General features: G+C 43.8%; 1 protein-coding gene across 2 annotated transcripts in view; it reads right to left on the bottom strand.

Moving 5' to 3' along the window:
- Window positions 1-16,918, bottom strand: part of cops4 (COP9 constitutive photomorphogenic homolog subunit 4 (Arabidopsis)) — a 108,692-nt gene extending 91,774 nt beyond the window's left edge. For both annotated transcript variants that reach the window (XM_038791685.1, XM_038791686.1), the window contains exon 1: window positions 16,805-16,918. In XM_038791685.1, coding sequence (XP_038647613.1) covers window positions 16,805-16,878 — 74 coding nt within the window. In that variant the 5' untranslated portion in view covers window positions 16,879-16,918. The remainder of the gene's footprint in view (window positions 1-16,804) is intronic.
- Window positions 16,919-17,737: the final 819 nt, after the last annotated feature.

Here is a 17,737-nt window from a genome sequence, read left to right as displayed (position 1 = left end):
GTAAAAAATTATTTATTAAAAAAAGAAAGTGTTATTTAATAATCTTATAGTAAAGAGACCTCTAAGTAAATGAGGTGATATATAGAATTTGAAAATGACTTTTGCACATTCCATGTCTGCGTGGGCCTCACCCCCATACCCCAAAGCGATGTGCAAGGTCGGTGAATTGGCCACGCTAAATTGCCCCTTAAGTGGAAAAAAGAATTGAGTACTCTAAATTAATTTTTAAAAATAATTTCAAAGTAACTCTGAAATTAGGGTATTAAATCTAAACAAAGCAAACTACAAGGTATGACTACATGGTAAACTACATTGAAAATATTTATACACAGGGTTATTCATGAAGGCTCCGCCTTCTCAACTTTGCCCCTCCCGTAAGGTGTGATGACCTTCAGGTTAAATCACCGCCAGTCAGCTTTCATAAGGGAGATTAGCTTAGGGTCCTCTGGGACTGTGGTGACATTTACATTTTTTGTTTCATTACTTGCTACAAATATGCGTTTCCTTACGACACAAAAAACTCACAGAAAAGGTGGCTTGAGGGCAACACGGTGGCACAATGGTTAGCATTGCTGCCTCACGGTGCCGAGGTCCCAGGTTTGATCCCTGCTCTGGGTCACTGGCCATGTGGAGTTTGCACATTCTCCCTGTGTTTGTGTGAGTTTCGCCCCCACAACCCAAAGATGTGCAGGGTAGGTCAATTGGTCATGCTAAATTGCCCCTTAATTGGAAAAAATGAATTGGGTGCTGTAAATTTTTTTTAAACGTGACTAGGAAGATATTAATGAAAGTAAATGTGGACCCATAAGAGGCAGAGAAGGGTGAAATTGTAATGGGAAGTGTGACAGAAGCCTGGTCAGCTCTCAACGGTGGCTAAGAGACTGGACCAGATTGCCATATCTTTTTTAAGTTTTAAGATGAAGCGGAAAGATTGATTCGTTCCAGGAGTGATAATATAAGGGCTTGGTAATTTTACAAACAAACTTTATTAAAACAAAAGGAAAGACTACAATATTTAAACTTTTAGACTTTAACTCTAACACTAACAGATTGCATGTAGCTTTTTAACCTGATCACACTAGCTCTCATTAAACAACTCTGTAACAGAACATGCATCTCTCATTCCACCTTCACCAACAGGCAAAGGCAATACTTGCATTTACAAAGCAATTTTTCTTCAGGTAGGGACATTTGTTCTGAACTCTTTTCCGAAGCCTACCTTGATGGCAACTTTCATGACCTCTCTGGTCTATTTCCACAGCCTTCTGCCTGTAACTGTTCAGATCAGCTTTTTATCTCTCTCTCTCTCTTTCACACACACTAAGCTCCAACACCCCCTAAAACAAAGGTTCTCCCCTGAGGTGGTCAGACTCAAATCCATTATCATTATCTTGGCAGTCTGATTTCCATTCCATTTCTACAAAAGAACAGAGCATTTTCATTCATGTGCAACTAACCTACCATAGGACAATAGGTCATCAGATTCTGTGATGGAATAACAGCTGATCAAACAAGGTTGCTCCAAATGACAATGGATCTTGAGTAGATCATCCTGGCTGAACCGAGGTAGTCCCACTAATGAGGTTAAGTCTGAATGGGACAAGGTACCTCAGGCTGTGGGTGTATCCCTCTGACTCTGCTGTTAGCAATCTTTTCCCTCAGTCTGTTTAACCCCTAAATTCCCTGCTACATCCTGGACCCCATTTTTGGACTAAAGTTCCTAATATCTTCCTCTTGTGATTAAAAAAAAAAGAAAATGGCAGAGATGTTCAACAAATACCTAATATCTAGCTTCACAGTAGAAGACATAAAAACATCCCGAAATAATGGGGAACCATTAGTTTGGTGAGAATGAGAACATGCAATCAATATTAAAAATAGTACTGGAGAAATTAGTGGTAGTATATGGCAACAAATCCACTGAACCTGACAACCTGGCTCTGGAAATAGTGGATGTATTGGTGATCATCTCACGGGATTCTATAGACTCTGGAACTGTCCCTGCAGATTGGAGGGTAGCTCACTGGAATTATAGATCAGTAAATCGAACATCGGTAGCGGGGAAAATGCTTGAATCCATTACCAAGGACTTTATAGCGGAACATTTAGAAAGCAGTGGCAGGATCAGTCAGAGTCAGCATGGATTGATGAAGGGAAAATCATGCTTGGCAAATCTGTTGGAATTCTTTGAAGAGGTAACCAGTACAGTCGACATGGGGGAGCCAGTCGATGTGGTATATTTGGACTTTCAGAAGGCGTTTGACAAAGTCCCACATAAGAGATTATTGTGCAAAATTAAAGCGCATGAGATTGGGGGAAATGTATTAAGGTGGATAGAAAACTGGTTGGCAGAGAGGAAACAAAGAGTAGGGATTAATGGGTCCTTTCAAATTGGTAGGCAGTAACCAGTGGGGTACCGCAGGGATCGGTGCTGGGACCCCAGATATTCACAATATATATTAATGATTTGGATGAGGGTTCAAAATGTAACATCTCAAAGTTTGCAGATGATACCAAATTTGGTGGGAGGGTGAATTGTGACGAGGATGCAGGGATCCTAGAGCAAGATCTGGACAGGTTGGGTGAGTGGGCAAACCAATGGCAGATGTAGTATAATTTGAATAAGTGTGAGGTTATTCATTTTGGAAGCAAAAACAGGAAGGCAGATTATACCTGAATGGCTGTAAATTGGGAGGGGGGAGTGTGCAGCGGGACCTGGGTGTCCTTGTGCACCATTCACTGAAGGTAAGCATGCAGGTGCAGCAGGCGGTAAAGAAGGCTAATGGTATGTTGGCCTTCATTGCGAGAGGTTGCGAGTATAGAAGCAGGGATGTGTTGCTGCAATTGCATAGGGCCTTGGTGAGGCCACACTTGGAGTATTGAGTGCAGTTTTGGTCTCCTTCTCTGAGGAAAGATGTTCTTGCTCTCGAGGGAGTGCAGCGAAGGTTTACCAGACTGATTCCAGGGATGGCGGGACTGTCATATGAGGAGAGATTGACTAGGTTAGGATTGTTCTTGCTAGAGTTTAGAAGAATGAGGGGGGATCTCATAAAGACTTATAAAATTCTAACAGGACTAAATAGGGTAGATGCAGGGAAGATGTTACCAATGATGGGTGTGTCCAGAACCAGGATTCACAGCCTGAGGATTCAGGGTAAACCATTTTGGACAGAGCTAAGGAATCATTTCTTCAGCCAAACAGTGGTGAGCCTGTGGAATTCATTACCACAGGAAGCAGTTGATGCTAAAACTTTGAATATATTCAAGAGGAGGCTGGATATAGCAATTGGGGAGAATGGGATCAAAGGCAATGGGGAGAAAGCAGGATTAGGCTATTGAGTTGGATGATCAGCCATGATCGTGGTGAATGGCGGAGCAGGCTGCTCAAAGGGCCAAAAGGCCTCCTCCTGCTCCTATCTTCTATATATCTATGTACCTGCATGCTAGGATTTTAAAAAAGGTTCGCTAGAGATAATGAATACACTTGTTTTGAACTTCCAGAATTTTTTCAATTCTAGAGCCATACTCAAGGATTGTAAGTAACATAACCCGATTATTTAAGGAAGAGAGAAAACAGGGTCTCTGTCTCAGCTAGTCTAACCATCAGTCGTAGGCAAAATGCCAGAATCTATTGTTAGAGTCATGATAGCAGTGCAATTATTAAAAAATCATAATATGATTAAGCAGATTCAATATTGATTTATGAAAGTGAAATCAATTTTGATAAATTTGAGGATGCAACTAGCAGAATGGATATGGGGGAACCGGTATTGTTCCTGAGTTATTTTGGCACAGAAGGCAGCAATTCTGCCCATCGAGTCCATGCCAGTTCTCTGAAGATGAATCCAGTCAATCCCATTCCTACACTATATCCCTATAGCTCTTAGGCAGCAATTTCCAGCTCAGATGGCCAAGAGACAAAAACTTGGAATCTTGTAGCTAAAATCCACCATTTCTGAAGCCATGCTGGTAAATCTCCTCTGCACCTGCTTAAAGGCTCTCGTATTCTTCCTTAAATTATGTGCCAGAACTGAACGCAATATTCCAATTCTGGCCTAACCAGAGCTTTATAAATGTTCAGCATAACCCTTTTGCTTTTGTAGTCAATATCTCTCTTTATGAAGTGGAGATGCCAGCGTTGGATAGGGCTAGTGATTCGAAACATACCTGCCGAACTTTTTTTTTAAAAATGTTTTTATTGAGTTTTCATATTTTATATCCAACAAATTACAAATTATTAGAAAAAAAACACGCAAAAATTAACATGTATATTTACAGGTAAGCATCTTCATAATAACAACTGTGGCCGCCCCCTTTAACCGGCATACATATTTTACATTCCTCAATATGGCCGAGGCACATGTTTATAGGCACTTATTTACAAATTGGTTTTGGGCCTTAGCTTGCCATCAAACCCCCATAACGAACCCGTAGCCCTCCCCCCCCCCCGGCTACCTTCCCCTGATTCCCGTCCATTTTCCCCTGATTCTTGGCCACCCGACTATTCTTCCTCTTGTTCGTTGGCCACAAACAGGTCCCGGAACAATTGCATGAATGGCTCCCACGTTCTGTGGAAGCCGTCGTCTGAACCTGTTGAACTTTAACCTGGTTTTGTAGGGTCTCTTTATGAAGCCCAAGATCCCATGGGCTAGATTATCCGAGCCTCCGAAATCTCAAACGTCGCGGGACGGAGAATGCCCGTTTACGGCAAAATCGGGGTCCGATGCCGCTCCCGCAATTCTCCGGTCCCAGAGAATCGCTCGCAAATCGCGCACGCAAACTACTCGGCGCGGGTAGGGGGCCATTAACAGAGGACCTCCCACCCGGTGATTCGGCGAGGAAAACTGGCTGAGTTCCCAATGCCGTGGTTCTAACCACCTTTCGGCCATCAGGAACAGCCAGTGGCGGCTGTGGACTGGTGGGGGCGGGGGGTTCGATCAACCGGGGGGGGGGCCTCATGGATGGCCATGGGGGCGATCGGGCATCACGGACCTGCGGGCGCGCACGATCTGGGGGGGGGGGGCTACAATTCTGGTGCCGCTCCACGGTTAAAGTCCGCCATGTCCCATGTGGCAGCCCCATATGTTTTGCTACTCACTCTTTCAATACGTCATGCCACCTTTAAAGATCTACGCACATGAACACCCAGGTCCCTCTATCCCAGCACACTACCTACAACTGTACCATTAATTATATGTTGCTACTCCATATCCCTTGTTAAATTTATATGCAATTGAATATTCAAGAAATATTCAATAATGCACCACATCAAGAGGCTATTACACAAAAATTATTACAAAAATAGGACTCATGGGACTGAGGCAATACATTAGCATGAATAATTAGTTAATGAACAGAATGAGAGTAGGAATAAATGGGACATTTTCTGGGCTGCAGGCTGCAGAAAATAATGTACTACAGCAATGAGCACTTGGGCTTCAACTATTTCTAATATACATATATATAAATTAATTAGAGAAAGAGACAGAGAAACGTATCCAAGTTTGCAACAATATAGTACGAAGTTTGGTGGAAAAGTAAGGAGGATGCAAAGAAGCTTGCAACGGGATAGCTGGGTTGGCTAAATGGAGGTGGTCGGGGAGGGGGGGGGGGGTGCGCACAGTGGTGGTGGTGGGCAGACAGAAAAGTGGAGTTCGCTCACAATTAGATCAGCCATGATGGGCACGGTTCAGCCGAGGAATTTCTTTGTCCTGTTTTGGGCAACTACGGTGGGATGTTTCTCGGCTTCAGCAACGCTGAGAAGCATCTCTCTATTCAATTGGACTTTGCTGGTTTTTTTGGCCTCAGGGAGAATTTCTCCATCGAGGCCGCATTTAAGAGTGATTTCATACTGACAATCCTCACAGATCGGGGTTCCATTTTGGAAGGCTGCCCTCAACCTTATCCCGCCCCCTTTCAAGTGACCCCCACCTCCTCCTCCCCCCTCTCCTCCCTCCCCCCCTCCTCCTCCCCCCTCTCCTCCCTCCCCCCCTCCTCCTCCCCCCCCCCCCCCCCTCCCTCCCTCCCATGCACAGTTTTCAACCCTCCCTCTCCAAACCTTATGGAGCTCCCCAGGAACCCCCGCACACCCCCTATACCTGGTAAGGCCTCCCGAGCCCAATCCTTTGCAATTTGCACCTGCCACCCTGGCATTGCCAGCTTGGCACACTGGCAGTGCCCCTGCCAGTCTGACAGTGGCAGGGTGCCAGGCTGGCAGTCAAGGTGCCTGGGTGCCAGCAGGACAGTCAGGGTACTACTCTGCCCTGTTCCCGACCATCCAAGGGTCTCTAATAGCCTGGGAGACACCCCCCCCCCCCCACCTCAGGTGCCATTACACCTGGTCCACTCTGTGTAGACCTGTATGAAACAGTGCCCTGGCAAGGTCTCCTAGGCACGGCCGTTGAGTCCTGAGCACCAGGAGAATCTGCCGAACATATATTTAAATGAGCCATAGTGATCTGGGTCACGGCAGTGAGGGCAAAATCCAAATTGCAACTTCTCACGAGACTCTGTCGGATCTCGCAAATCTTGCGAGATTCAACGGCTTTACCACGGCACCAAGTTGGGCACAACAAGGCCTCTAAATCACGCCTGATGTTAATGAATGGTACAGAAAGCTTGAAATGCCAAATTACCTATTTATGTTCTTAATGCATATCATAATGCAGTTAGAAAATGTATCAATATAGCTGGAAATTTGGTAATACTATCTTTAATTACTGACCTCACATTCATATTAATATGTTTCACGCTGGATTTTTATAATGTTCATTCCATTCCTGCCTTCACTCTGATAGTGATTTTCACAGAACTACTTTTACTTCATAAGTGAGTATGACTGAATGTAGGAAAATATGGAATGAGAAATTGCCAGTAGGACAGCACGATGGCTTTCTCACGATGCTGAGAACCTGGGTTCAATCCCAGCCCCGGGTCACTGTCTGTGTGGAGTTTGCACATTTTCCCCGTGTTTGCGTGGGTCTCACCCCCCAAAACCCAAAAATGTGCAGGGTAGGTTGATTGGCCATGCTAAATTGCTCCTTAATTGGAAAAAAACTGGGTACTCGAAATTTATTAAAAAAGAAAAATGGGCAGTTGCCAACAATGACCAATCCTTCCACAAATTATGCATAGATAAAAATTACCAATCCATCTAACCTGCACATTTTGGACTGGGGGGAGAAAACCGGAGCACCCGGACGAAATCAACGCAGATACGGAAGAAAATGCAAATATGTTAAATTATTATTTCAGATTCACCTTGTCAATTCTGTCATCTTTGCATAATAATGTTTTGGGCAAAAGACCACCCTATCCTCAGTCAACCTCAGGTCAGGTTGTCATTTACCTCGAAGTTTATTTAACATAATTCTGGAACTAACAGTCCTGTATTTCGTTTTTCTCTTTCAAGGATAGCATTTGTTGTCCAGCCCTACTTGTCCTTGAACTGAATGTCTTGCCAGGTCATTTCAGAGGATTGGGCAATATAAGGGTCGGCACGGTGGCTAGCATTGCTGCCTCACAGTTCCAGGGTCCCGGGTTCAATTCCGGCCTCGGGTGACTGTGCGGAGTCTGTACGTTCTCTGTGTCTGAGTGGGTTTCCTCCGGGTGCTCCGTTCCTCCTACAGTCCAAAAATGTGCAGGTTAGGTAGATTGGCAATGCTAAATTGCCCCTTAGTGTCCAAAAAAAAAGGTTAGGTCGGGTTACTGGCATAAGGTGGAAGCGTGGATTCAAGTCGGGTGCTCTTTCCAAGGGTCGATGCAGACTCGATGGGCCGAATGGCCTCCTTCTGCACTGTACATTCTATGATTCTATGTTTCTATGATAAGGTGGCCAGTTAAGAGTCAACCACATGACTGTAGGTCTGAAGTCACCAAAAGGACAGCAGATTTATGGACAGTAAGATATGAGTGAACCAGATGGGTTTTTATGACAATTTATAATAGTTGTTAAGGACACCATTACTAAAACTAGCTTTATATTCCAAATGTATTGACTTAGTTTATATTCCACCAGCTACCTTTTTAAAAAATTCTTCCATGGGATGTGGACATCAATGGCTAGGTCAGTATTTATTGTCCATCCCCATTTTCTCTGGAGGTGGTGGTGGAGAACTACCTTCTTGAATCACTGCAGTCCATACACTTACAATGCTGTTAGGGAGGGAGTTCCAGAAGTTAGAAGGAACAGTGATATAGTTCCAAGTCACGGTGGTGAGTTGCTTGGAGATCTTCCTGGTGGTGGTGTTCTCATATGTCTGATGCCCTTGTCCTTCTAGGTGGTAGCAGTCACGGGATTAGAAGCTGCTTTCTAAGGAGTTTTGGTACCCTGCTGCAGTGCTTCTTGTAGCTGGTGAAGGGAGTGAATGTTTGTGGATGGGGCGCAGATCAAGTAGGATGCTTTGTCCTGGATAGTTTAGAGCTTCTTGAGTATTGGAGCTGCACTCATCCAGTCAAGTTGTGAGTATTTCATCACACTTCTGACATGCTTTAGAGTCAGGAGGTAAGTTACTCACCGCAAGATTCCTACACTCTGACCCGCTCTTGTAGCTAGAGTATTTATATGGCTAGTCCACTTCAATTTCCGGCCAATGGTAACCCCCAGGATGTTGATAGTCCAATCCAGCAATGGTAATGTATTTGAACTCATGGAGCAATTGTTAGATTCTCTCTTGTCGTAGATGGTCATTGCCTGCCACTTGACAGCCCAAGCCTGGTTATTGTCCATTTGGACATTGACTGCTTCAGTATCTGGGAAGTCGTGAATGGTTCTGGACATTCTGCAATCATCAGTGAACATGTGAAAGGGAAATCATGGTTAACCAACTTTTTTATTTATTTGAGGGAGTACCTGTGCTGTGGATAAAGGGGAACCAATGGATAAACTGTAGATTTCCAGAAGGTATTTGTTAAAGTGCTATCTAAAAGATTATTACAAATAAATAAAAGTTCATGTTATAGGGGATAACATATTGACACAGAGAGAAGACTGGCTGGCTAACAGGAAGTAGAGTGTAGGCATAAATGTGTCTTGAGGGAAAATCCAGAACTAGGGGATCACTATTTTAAAATATATGGTCGCCATTTAAAATGGAGATGAGGTGAATTTCTCTCACTCAAAAGGTCATGACTCTTTGGAACTCTCTTCCTGAAAAGGTGGTGGAAGCAGACTCTTTGAATATTTTGAAGGCAGTGGTTGATAGTTTCTTGGTAAGCAAGGGGGTGATAGATTATTGGGGGTAAGCGGGATGCAAATCTGAGGTTACTATCAGATGAGCCATGTTGTTATTAAATGGCACAGCAGGCTCGAGAGGCTGAATGGCCGACTCCTGTTCCTTGTCCATGTCTTTGTATTAGATTAAAAAGAGGTTATTTTAGCACATTCAGAAGAAATTATCATCTCAGCTTGAACCAAAGACATAGGACGCGATCGACCGGCCTCACTGCACCCAACCCGATGACAAGACAAGGCCATTAAATCTCGCGATAGACCCGCGTGAGATTTACAATGCTCGGAATGCCTTGCAGGATCTACAGGATCTGGCCCGTCGCAAACTGAATCTTACCCTTGCTGGGAGAGATCCAGATTTACGTATTTAAGTGATCCATTAGGCTTATTTAAATATGTCAATGTCCGATTCAGTGCCACACTGGCATTGCTACCCTAATGCCATGGGAGTGCCAAGGGTGCCCAGGCTGGCTGGGGCACTGCTAGGGTGTCAGGCTTGCAGTGCCATGGTGCCAGATTGCCCATGCCAGGGACTGAGCCCAGGCGTGCCCTGCTCTTATGAGATGCGGTGAGGTTGAGGATACCCTAAGAGGTAAGTTGGGGCAGTGGTGGGTCCAGAGGCCACAGTGGGGTGCTTGGGAATTGGTGTCAAGAGAACAGGGCGGTATTTAAAAATGGCGCCCCAATCTCTTCCTGCAGTTAGTGCAGGAAATTAGGAAAGTGTGGCCTCGGCGGGGCGTACCCCACAGATGCAAAACAAATCTAGAGCCCCGTTTGATAGCGGAGTTGTTCTTGGCACTGTAGGTGCCGAGAAGTTCCCCACTCTACGTGCCCAAAACAGAACTATGTTTTTTGGGTGTTAAATGACACCCATTTTCTATACCCGTGGTATAGCTATACCACTCAAATAGGTGTTTTTAAAAGAGTAAAGAGTAGGGTGGTCACAAGGACTTTAAACTAGCAAGGGTGAGTGGAGGGAAGGGTAAAACTGCAGGAAGTATAATGTTTAATGGGCAGCAAAGGAGCAGGTTAGCACGTGAGGGGATGGGTTAAAAGGAACTCGGGAGATGTTATTAATGGAGGTGTTAGGATTCAAAATGAAGCTAAAAAAAATAGCATACGGGCACTTTACCGGACTGCTCGTAGCATTCAAAACAAGTTAAATGAGTTGACGGCTCAAATTATCGCAAGCGAGTATGATTTAGAAGCCATTACAGGGACATGGTTGCAGGGTGGCCATGACAGACTAAATATCCAGGGGTATCAGACTATTTGGAAGGACAGACAGGAAGGTAAGGGAGGTGATGTAGCTCCGATATGTAACGATGGCATTACGCCAGTAGAGAGAGACGATATAGGTTCTATGGAGAAAAAGGTTGAATCCATTCGGGTGCAAATTAGAAATAGCAAGGAGAAAAGGTCGCTGATGAGAAGTAGTCTATTGGCCACCAAATAATATCAAGGTGGGGCGTGCAAATAAATAACTGATGCGTGTAAAAATGGTATGGCAATTATCATGGGGGATTTTAATCTACATGTCGATTGGTCAAACCAGGTCGGTCAAGGCAGCCTTGAGGAGTACATAGAATGTATCCGTGATAGTTTTCTCAAACAGTATGTAATGGAACCTACAAGGGTGTAAGCTATCCTAGATCTGGTCCTGTATAATGAGACAGGAATAAAAATTTATGAATGATTAATTTATTTTAAATTTAGAGTACCAATTCATTTTTTCCAATTAAGGGGCAATTTAGTGTATTCAATCCTAGTACCTTGCACATCTTTGGGTTGTGGGGGCGAAACCCACGCAAACATGGGGAGAATGTGCAAACTCCACACGGCAGTGACCCAGAGCCAGGGTCGAACCTGGGACCTCGACACCGTGAGACTGCAGGGCTAACCCACTGCGCCACCGTGCTGTCCGAGACAGGAATAATTAATGCTCTCATAGTTAGGGATCCTCTCGGAAGGAGCAATCGTAGTATGGTTGAATTTAAAATACAGATGGAGGGTGAGAAGGTAAAATCCAATACCAGTGTCTTGTGCTTAAAGAAAGGCGACGACACTAGGGTGAGGGAGGACAGTACTAAGCAAAAGTATATACCAGTGAAAAGGAAGGACTGTAGGAAAAGGGATAATCAGCCATGAATATCGAAGGAAATAAAGGAAGGTATCAAATTGAAAGAAATGCATACAAAGTGGCAAAGATTTATGAGAAACTAGAGGATTGGGAAATCTTTAAAAGCCAACAGAAAGCCATGAAAAAAGCTATGAAGAAAAATAAGATAGATTATAAGACTAAACTAGCACAGAATATAAAAATAGATAGCAAAGGTTTCTACAATATATAAAATGAAAAAGAGTGGCTAAGGTAAACATTGGTCTTTTAGAGGATGAGAAGGGGGATTTAATAATGGGAAATGAGGAAATAGCTGAGGCATTGAACATGTATTTTGTGTCGGTCTTCACAGTGGAAGAAGCAAATAACATGCCAACCATTGATGGCAAGGGGGCTACGGCAGGTGAGGACTAGAAACGATCATTATCACTAAGGAGGTAGTACTGGGCAAGTTAATGAGGCTAAAGGTAGACTGGTCTCCTGGCCCTGATGGAATGCATCCCAGGGTACTAAAAGAGATGGTGGGGGAAATAGCAAGTGCGCTTGTGGTAATTTACCAAAATTCGCTGGACTCTGGGGTGATTTCAGCAGTTTGGAAAACACAAATGTGACGCCACTGTTTAAAAAAGGATGTGGAGTTGCTGGAGTTGGACTGGGGTGAGTACAGTAAGAAGTCTTACAACACCAGGTTAATGTCCAACAGGTTTGTTTCGAATCACTAGCGTTCGGAGCACAACTCCTTCTCAGGTAAAAAGGAGGTAGAGAAAAGACGGGTAACTATAGGCTGGTTAGCTTAACATCTGGAGTGGGAAAAATGCTTGAATCTATCATACCGGGTAGCACGGTAGCATTGTCGTTAGCACAATTGCTTCACAGCTCCAGGGTCCCAGGTTCGATTCCCAGCTTGGGTAACTGTCTGTGCGGAGTCTGCACGTTCTCCCCGTGTGTGCGTGGGTTTCCTCCGGGTGCTCCCGTTTCCTCCCACAGTCCAAAAATGTGCAGGTTAAGTGGATTGGCCATGCTAAATTATTTGATAGGGTGGAGGTGTGGGCTTGGGTACGGTGCTCTTTCCAAGAGCCGGTACAGGCTCGATGGGCCGAATGGCCTCCTTCTGTACTGTAAATTCTATGATTATCAAGGAAGAAATAGCGAGACATCCGGATAGAAATTGTCCCATTGGGAAGATGCAGCATAGGTTCATGAAGGGCAGGCCATGTTTAACTAATTTACTGGAATTCTTTGAGGACATTATGAGTGTGGTGGACAACGGGAATCAACGGATGTGGTGTGTCTGGATGTCAAGAAGACATTTGACAACATTCGAGGTAGCATAAGGGGATAGCACTGTGGCTTCGCAGCGCCAGGGTCCCAGGTTTGATTCCCCGCTGGGTCACTGTCTGTGCGGAGTCTGCACGTTCTCCACGTGTCTGCGTGGGTTTGCTCCGGGTGCTCCGGTTTCCTCCCACAGTCCAAAGACGTGCAGGTTAGGTGGATTGGCCATGATAAATTGCCCTTGGTGACCAAAAAGGTTAGGAGGGGTTATTGGGTTGCGGGGATAGGGTGGAAGTGAGGGCTTAAGTGGGTCGGTGCAGACTCGATGGGCCAAATGGCCTCCTACTGCAATGTATGTTCTATGATCTATGCCGCACAAAAGGCTTTGCACAAGGTAAAGGTGCATAGGGTTACTGGTAATATATTAGCATGGTTAGAGGATTGGTTTACTAACAGAAAGCAAAGAGTGTGGATAAATGGTTGTTTTTCTGGTTGGCGATCAGTGGCTAGCTGTGTGCCTCAGGGATCAATGTTGCGACTGCAATTGTTCACAATTTACATTGATGATTTGGAGCTGGGGACCAATTGTAATGTGTCAAAGTTTGCAGATGACACTGAGATGAGTAGTAGAGTAAAGTGTGCAGAGGACACAAAGTCAGCAGAGGGATATAGTTCATGTGAGTGGGCAAGGGCTTGGCAGATGGAGTACTATGTTGGTAAATGTGAGGTTATCCATTTTGGTAGGAATAACAGCAAAATGGACTGTTATTTAAATCGTAAAAATTTGCAACATGCTGGGTGTCCTTGTGTATGAATCGCAAAAAATTGGTTTGCAGGTGCAACAGATAATTAAGAAGGCAAATGGTATTTTGTCCTTCATTGCAAGAGGGATGGAGTTTAAAAACAGGGAGGTTATGTTGCAGCTGTATAGGGTGCTGGAGACACCACACCTGGAGTACTGTGTACAGTTTTGGTCTCCTTATTTGAGAAAGGATGTACTGGCATTGGAGGGGGTGCTGAGGAGATTCACTAGGTTGATTCCAGAGTTGAGGGGACTGGCATATGAGGAGAGATGAAGTAGACTAGGACTATACGCATTGGAATTTAGAAGAATGAGGGGGACCTTGTAGAAACATATAAAGGAGGGAATAGGTAAGATAGAAGCAGGGAGGTTCTTTCCACTGGTGGATGAAACTAAAACTAGGGAGCATAGCCTCAAAATAAAGGGGAGCAGATTTAGGACTGAGCTGAGGAGGAATTCCTTCACCCAAAGGGTCGTGAATCTGTAGAATTCCCTGTCCAGTTAAGAAGTTGAGGCGACCTCATTGAATGTTTTTAAGCCAAAGTATGATAGATTTTTGAACAGTAAAGGAATTAAGGGTTGGTGAGCAGGCGGTTAAGTGGAGCTGAATCCACAAAAATATCAGCCATGATCTTATTGAATGGCAAAGCAGGCTTAAGGGGCCAGATGTCCTACTCCTAGTTGCTATGCTCTTATAGTATGATGTTCTTGTTAAAATAATGACTTGAAACCATAAGGTGAAGCACCATTAGCCTTTTATACTTACAATAAAAACACACCTTCTTTTATATGATTTTTTTCATGGATATGTAATTCAACTGGAAATAGTTCAGAGTCACAAAGTGGATGTTAAAGAACTACATATGGCTCGTGAGCCACAGGTTGCAGATTCTTGGTCCAGATCATTTATTCATACCAAACAAAGGAGAGAATGCCATCACAGAGATTTTGGCACCCCATTCAATAGTTCTCAATGCAATTTGGCTCTCCTTACTACTATTGCCTTGCTTCTGTTTACCCAATTACTCATTAATAAATTGGCACCCATGATTTCCACTACACTTATTTTGTCAACAAAGTTTGCACCTCTTGCTTTAAATTTAAAATCTCTTTTGGAAGTCTAGATACATCTGTCTGCAGCTTTCAAATGTCCCTCTCTTCCACCAAACCCCCACCAACAAAAAGGGCAAAATACCCAGCAAATAGGACATCTTCTTCAGTCTATGAGATTAGTTAGACAGGACCTACCCACTGCGAGCTAGGAATCGATCTCACACATCCACAGCACCCAGGGAAACCCACGCAACAAAGGGAGAACGTGCAGTTTCCACACAGTCAGTGACCCAAGCCGGGAATCGAACCTGGGACCCTGGAGCTTTGAAGCAACCGTGCTAACCACTGTGCTACCATGGTGCAACACGTATAAGGGGTTTTAACCGACTATCCTGATGCCTCAATGTATGATTTGTTACATTCAAATCAGAAAGGTCTGATATCAGAGTCTGCATTGTAAACATAAGTTGTGACAACCTAAAAATAAAGAATGTATTATTAACGTTGAGATTTTTTTTTAAGAAAGCTATTTTTCTTGAATATATGTTTCAACAAAGAATGGTCTTGTGAAGATTCCCATTCAATTGCATCTTGTGTGTGACCTAAGACCAACTGTTGCTGTAGTTCCAACTATTCCTATAGTTCCAACTCTCCAAAGCAGTAATACTATTAAATTCATAATGCTGCTGGAAAGAAAACCATTCTGAGCAATGATCACAAAAGTTGTGCCATCATAAATCATAACATCAAATTACATTGCGTCACAATAACTTGTGTATTTTCCCTACAATTCTCTCGTTCAAACTGGTCTTCTCAATTACATCCAAATTTAGCCCCTCAAAATATATAATTAGTTGTCCAGTATTATGCTTGAATTAAATCCTATTGACAATATCAAAATTAAATAATTGCATTTGCATACCACCTTTCCACATGGAAATGTTTCAATGCCATTTGATGTTTTGAAATAGTGACTTACAAACAGTTTCTTTTTTGCTCGCAACAGATGCCAGGTTTCTGTGACATAGCATTTAAACATGCAATTAACTAAATTATATTGAATATAATAGAAATAATACATATTATAGACATAATATATACATACTGTATAAAATTAAGTTGCAGTTCTTCATCACAACTTTAAAAAAAGTATTGTTCTTTCACCTCTATCTCTGCTGAGGCAGTGATTGACAATCTAAGATTGAGGTTCCCACAACATTTTTTTGCTGAATCCCCTCTTCCTAGAGATTCATGACTCACTTTTTTCTAGGAAATAACACACTGCAGTCAAGAAACGGTAAATGGGAATTCCGAGGCTAAGTAGAAAGGATAGATTTTCAATTTGCGTTTTGTCCAGCTCTACTTGTCCTGAGGATCGACATCCTTTAGCTTCAAAAAAACCGCACAATTCGTTCACAATTAAAGAGTACAAAAGTTGTGCTCATGTCAGTCATATAGATAAAACCAGGGACCACCGATGTGGCATGAATATACCGGTCAATCATGGTACTGTCCACCAACAATCTAACCCTCTGACATGAGAACCGCTCTCCAGGCTGGGTGAGGGCTGCTGAGGCTGGGCCGTGAGGAGGCAAAGCTCCACCAACTGCCTTCTCCAGCTGCCGGCGTTTGTCAGGGTCAAAATCTACATTTATGCTCGTACCAAAGGTAGCCGCTCGTACTTTTCTCATAAACAATTAGTCCTTGCAGGAGATTTGACTGTAAAGGATAGTACACGCCAGGTTAAATCCGTAATCTCTAATCTTGGGTACCAAATGTCTATCTGTCCGACAGCAGTTGTCGGACAGATCACCGATGGTTATCTACCCATCATATAGATAGATGATGGTTTGATGCCTTCACACCACGGAGTGGGGAAGCTCCTTGAATCATGAAATCCATGAATGTTGGAAGCACAAATCTTTGTGGCGAATCATTTTAACAAAAAAATGTTAACGAGTAAAACGGATACTTGTTATGGAGATTTTGCTAAAAACTGACAGGAGGCATTTGACCCGCACCCCCTTCCCGTCCCCGACCTATCAAATGTGAGAATATATTTTAACCCCCCTGGAGATCCCAGCCTGGAGGCAAGAGGTGATATAGTTTTCATAGACAAGGCTGACAGCTCCGAGTCACATTTACTGTTCAAGCATCAACCTTGGTGACGGCTGGCGGGCGGCTCTGACATGAGAACCGCTCTCCAGGCTGGGTGAGGGCTGCTGAGGTTGGGCCGTTAGGAGGCAAAGCTCCACCAACTGCCTTCTCCAGTTGCCGCCGATCGGACTACAACCTGCACACGCTCACGCAGTCTCCTTGTGTTACTCACTTGCCGGCTAGATCCTTGTGGGAGCCGCTGGAGTTCATCAGCACAGCCAACTCCTGCCTCATCCCCGCCGCCATGTTCCCACCACCGCCAACAAAGAGATCCTGCTGGTGACAAGAGCCCCTCTCCGTCTGTCACCCGGGGACAACGGCGCCACCTACCCTGGGAGGTCTGCAGTTATCCTCCTGCAGCAGGAGGCGAAGACGAGAGAGAGTAGGTGCTTGCTTCGAAATCGATGCTTGACACATTGTCTGCAATTTTTATCCCTTCCCCCAATACCAAACTGACCGTCTTCCCATCATTGTTTGCTTAATGTCTATCTGAATAGAGAGATAGGACTTCTGTTCGGATAAGATCAAATGTATTGAAAGGTCAGCAACCCTCTAATTGAGTTCGGACCAAATCTGTCCAATATTTTATAAGGCAATAACTGTTTTCAGTAGTGTCTGATCTCAATTTCCATCTTGACTAAATAACTGATTTATGTTGAAACTAAAACAGAAAATATTGGACTATCTCAACAGGTCTGACAGCATCTGTGGAGAGAAAAGAGCTAAGTTTTGAGTCTGGATGACTCTTTGTCAGTGTCCTTTTCTTTCCACAATACTCGAGGTGTGGCCACACCAACACCCTATACTTCTCTGCATTTACACTCCAGTCCATTTGCAATAAACGCTAACATTCCATTTGCCTTTCTTATTACATTTTGTACCTGCATACAGACTTTCTGCGATTCATGAACAAAAATACCCAGATCCCTCTGCCCAGATGCTTTTTGAATCCGTTTTCTATTTAGATAATAATTTGCCTGACTATTTTTTCAGCCAAAATGGATAACCTCATACTTATCCACATTAAACTCCATCTGCCAAATTTTGAGGACATAACCAGCAAGGTGGATAATGGGGAACCTGTGGATGTAGTATATCTAGACTT

This window comes from Scyliorhinus canicula, chromosome 3, assembly GCF_902713615.1.
Source record: "Scyliorhinus canicula chromosome 3, sScyCan1.1, whole genome shotgun sequence".
NCBI classification, from domain to species: Eukaryota; Metazoa; Chordata; class Chondrichthyes; order Carcharhiniformes; family Scyliorhinidae; genus Scyliorhinus; species Scyliorhinus canicula.
Note: the sequence above shows the minus strand (reverse complement) of the source record. Positions and strands in the feature narration are given on the sequence as shown.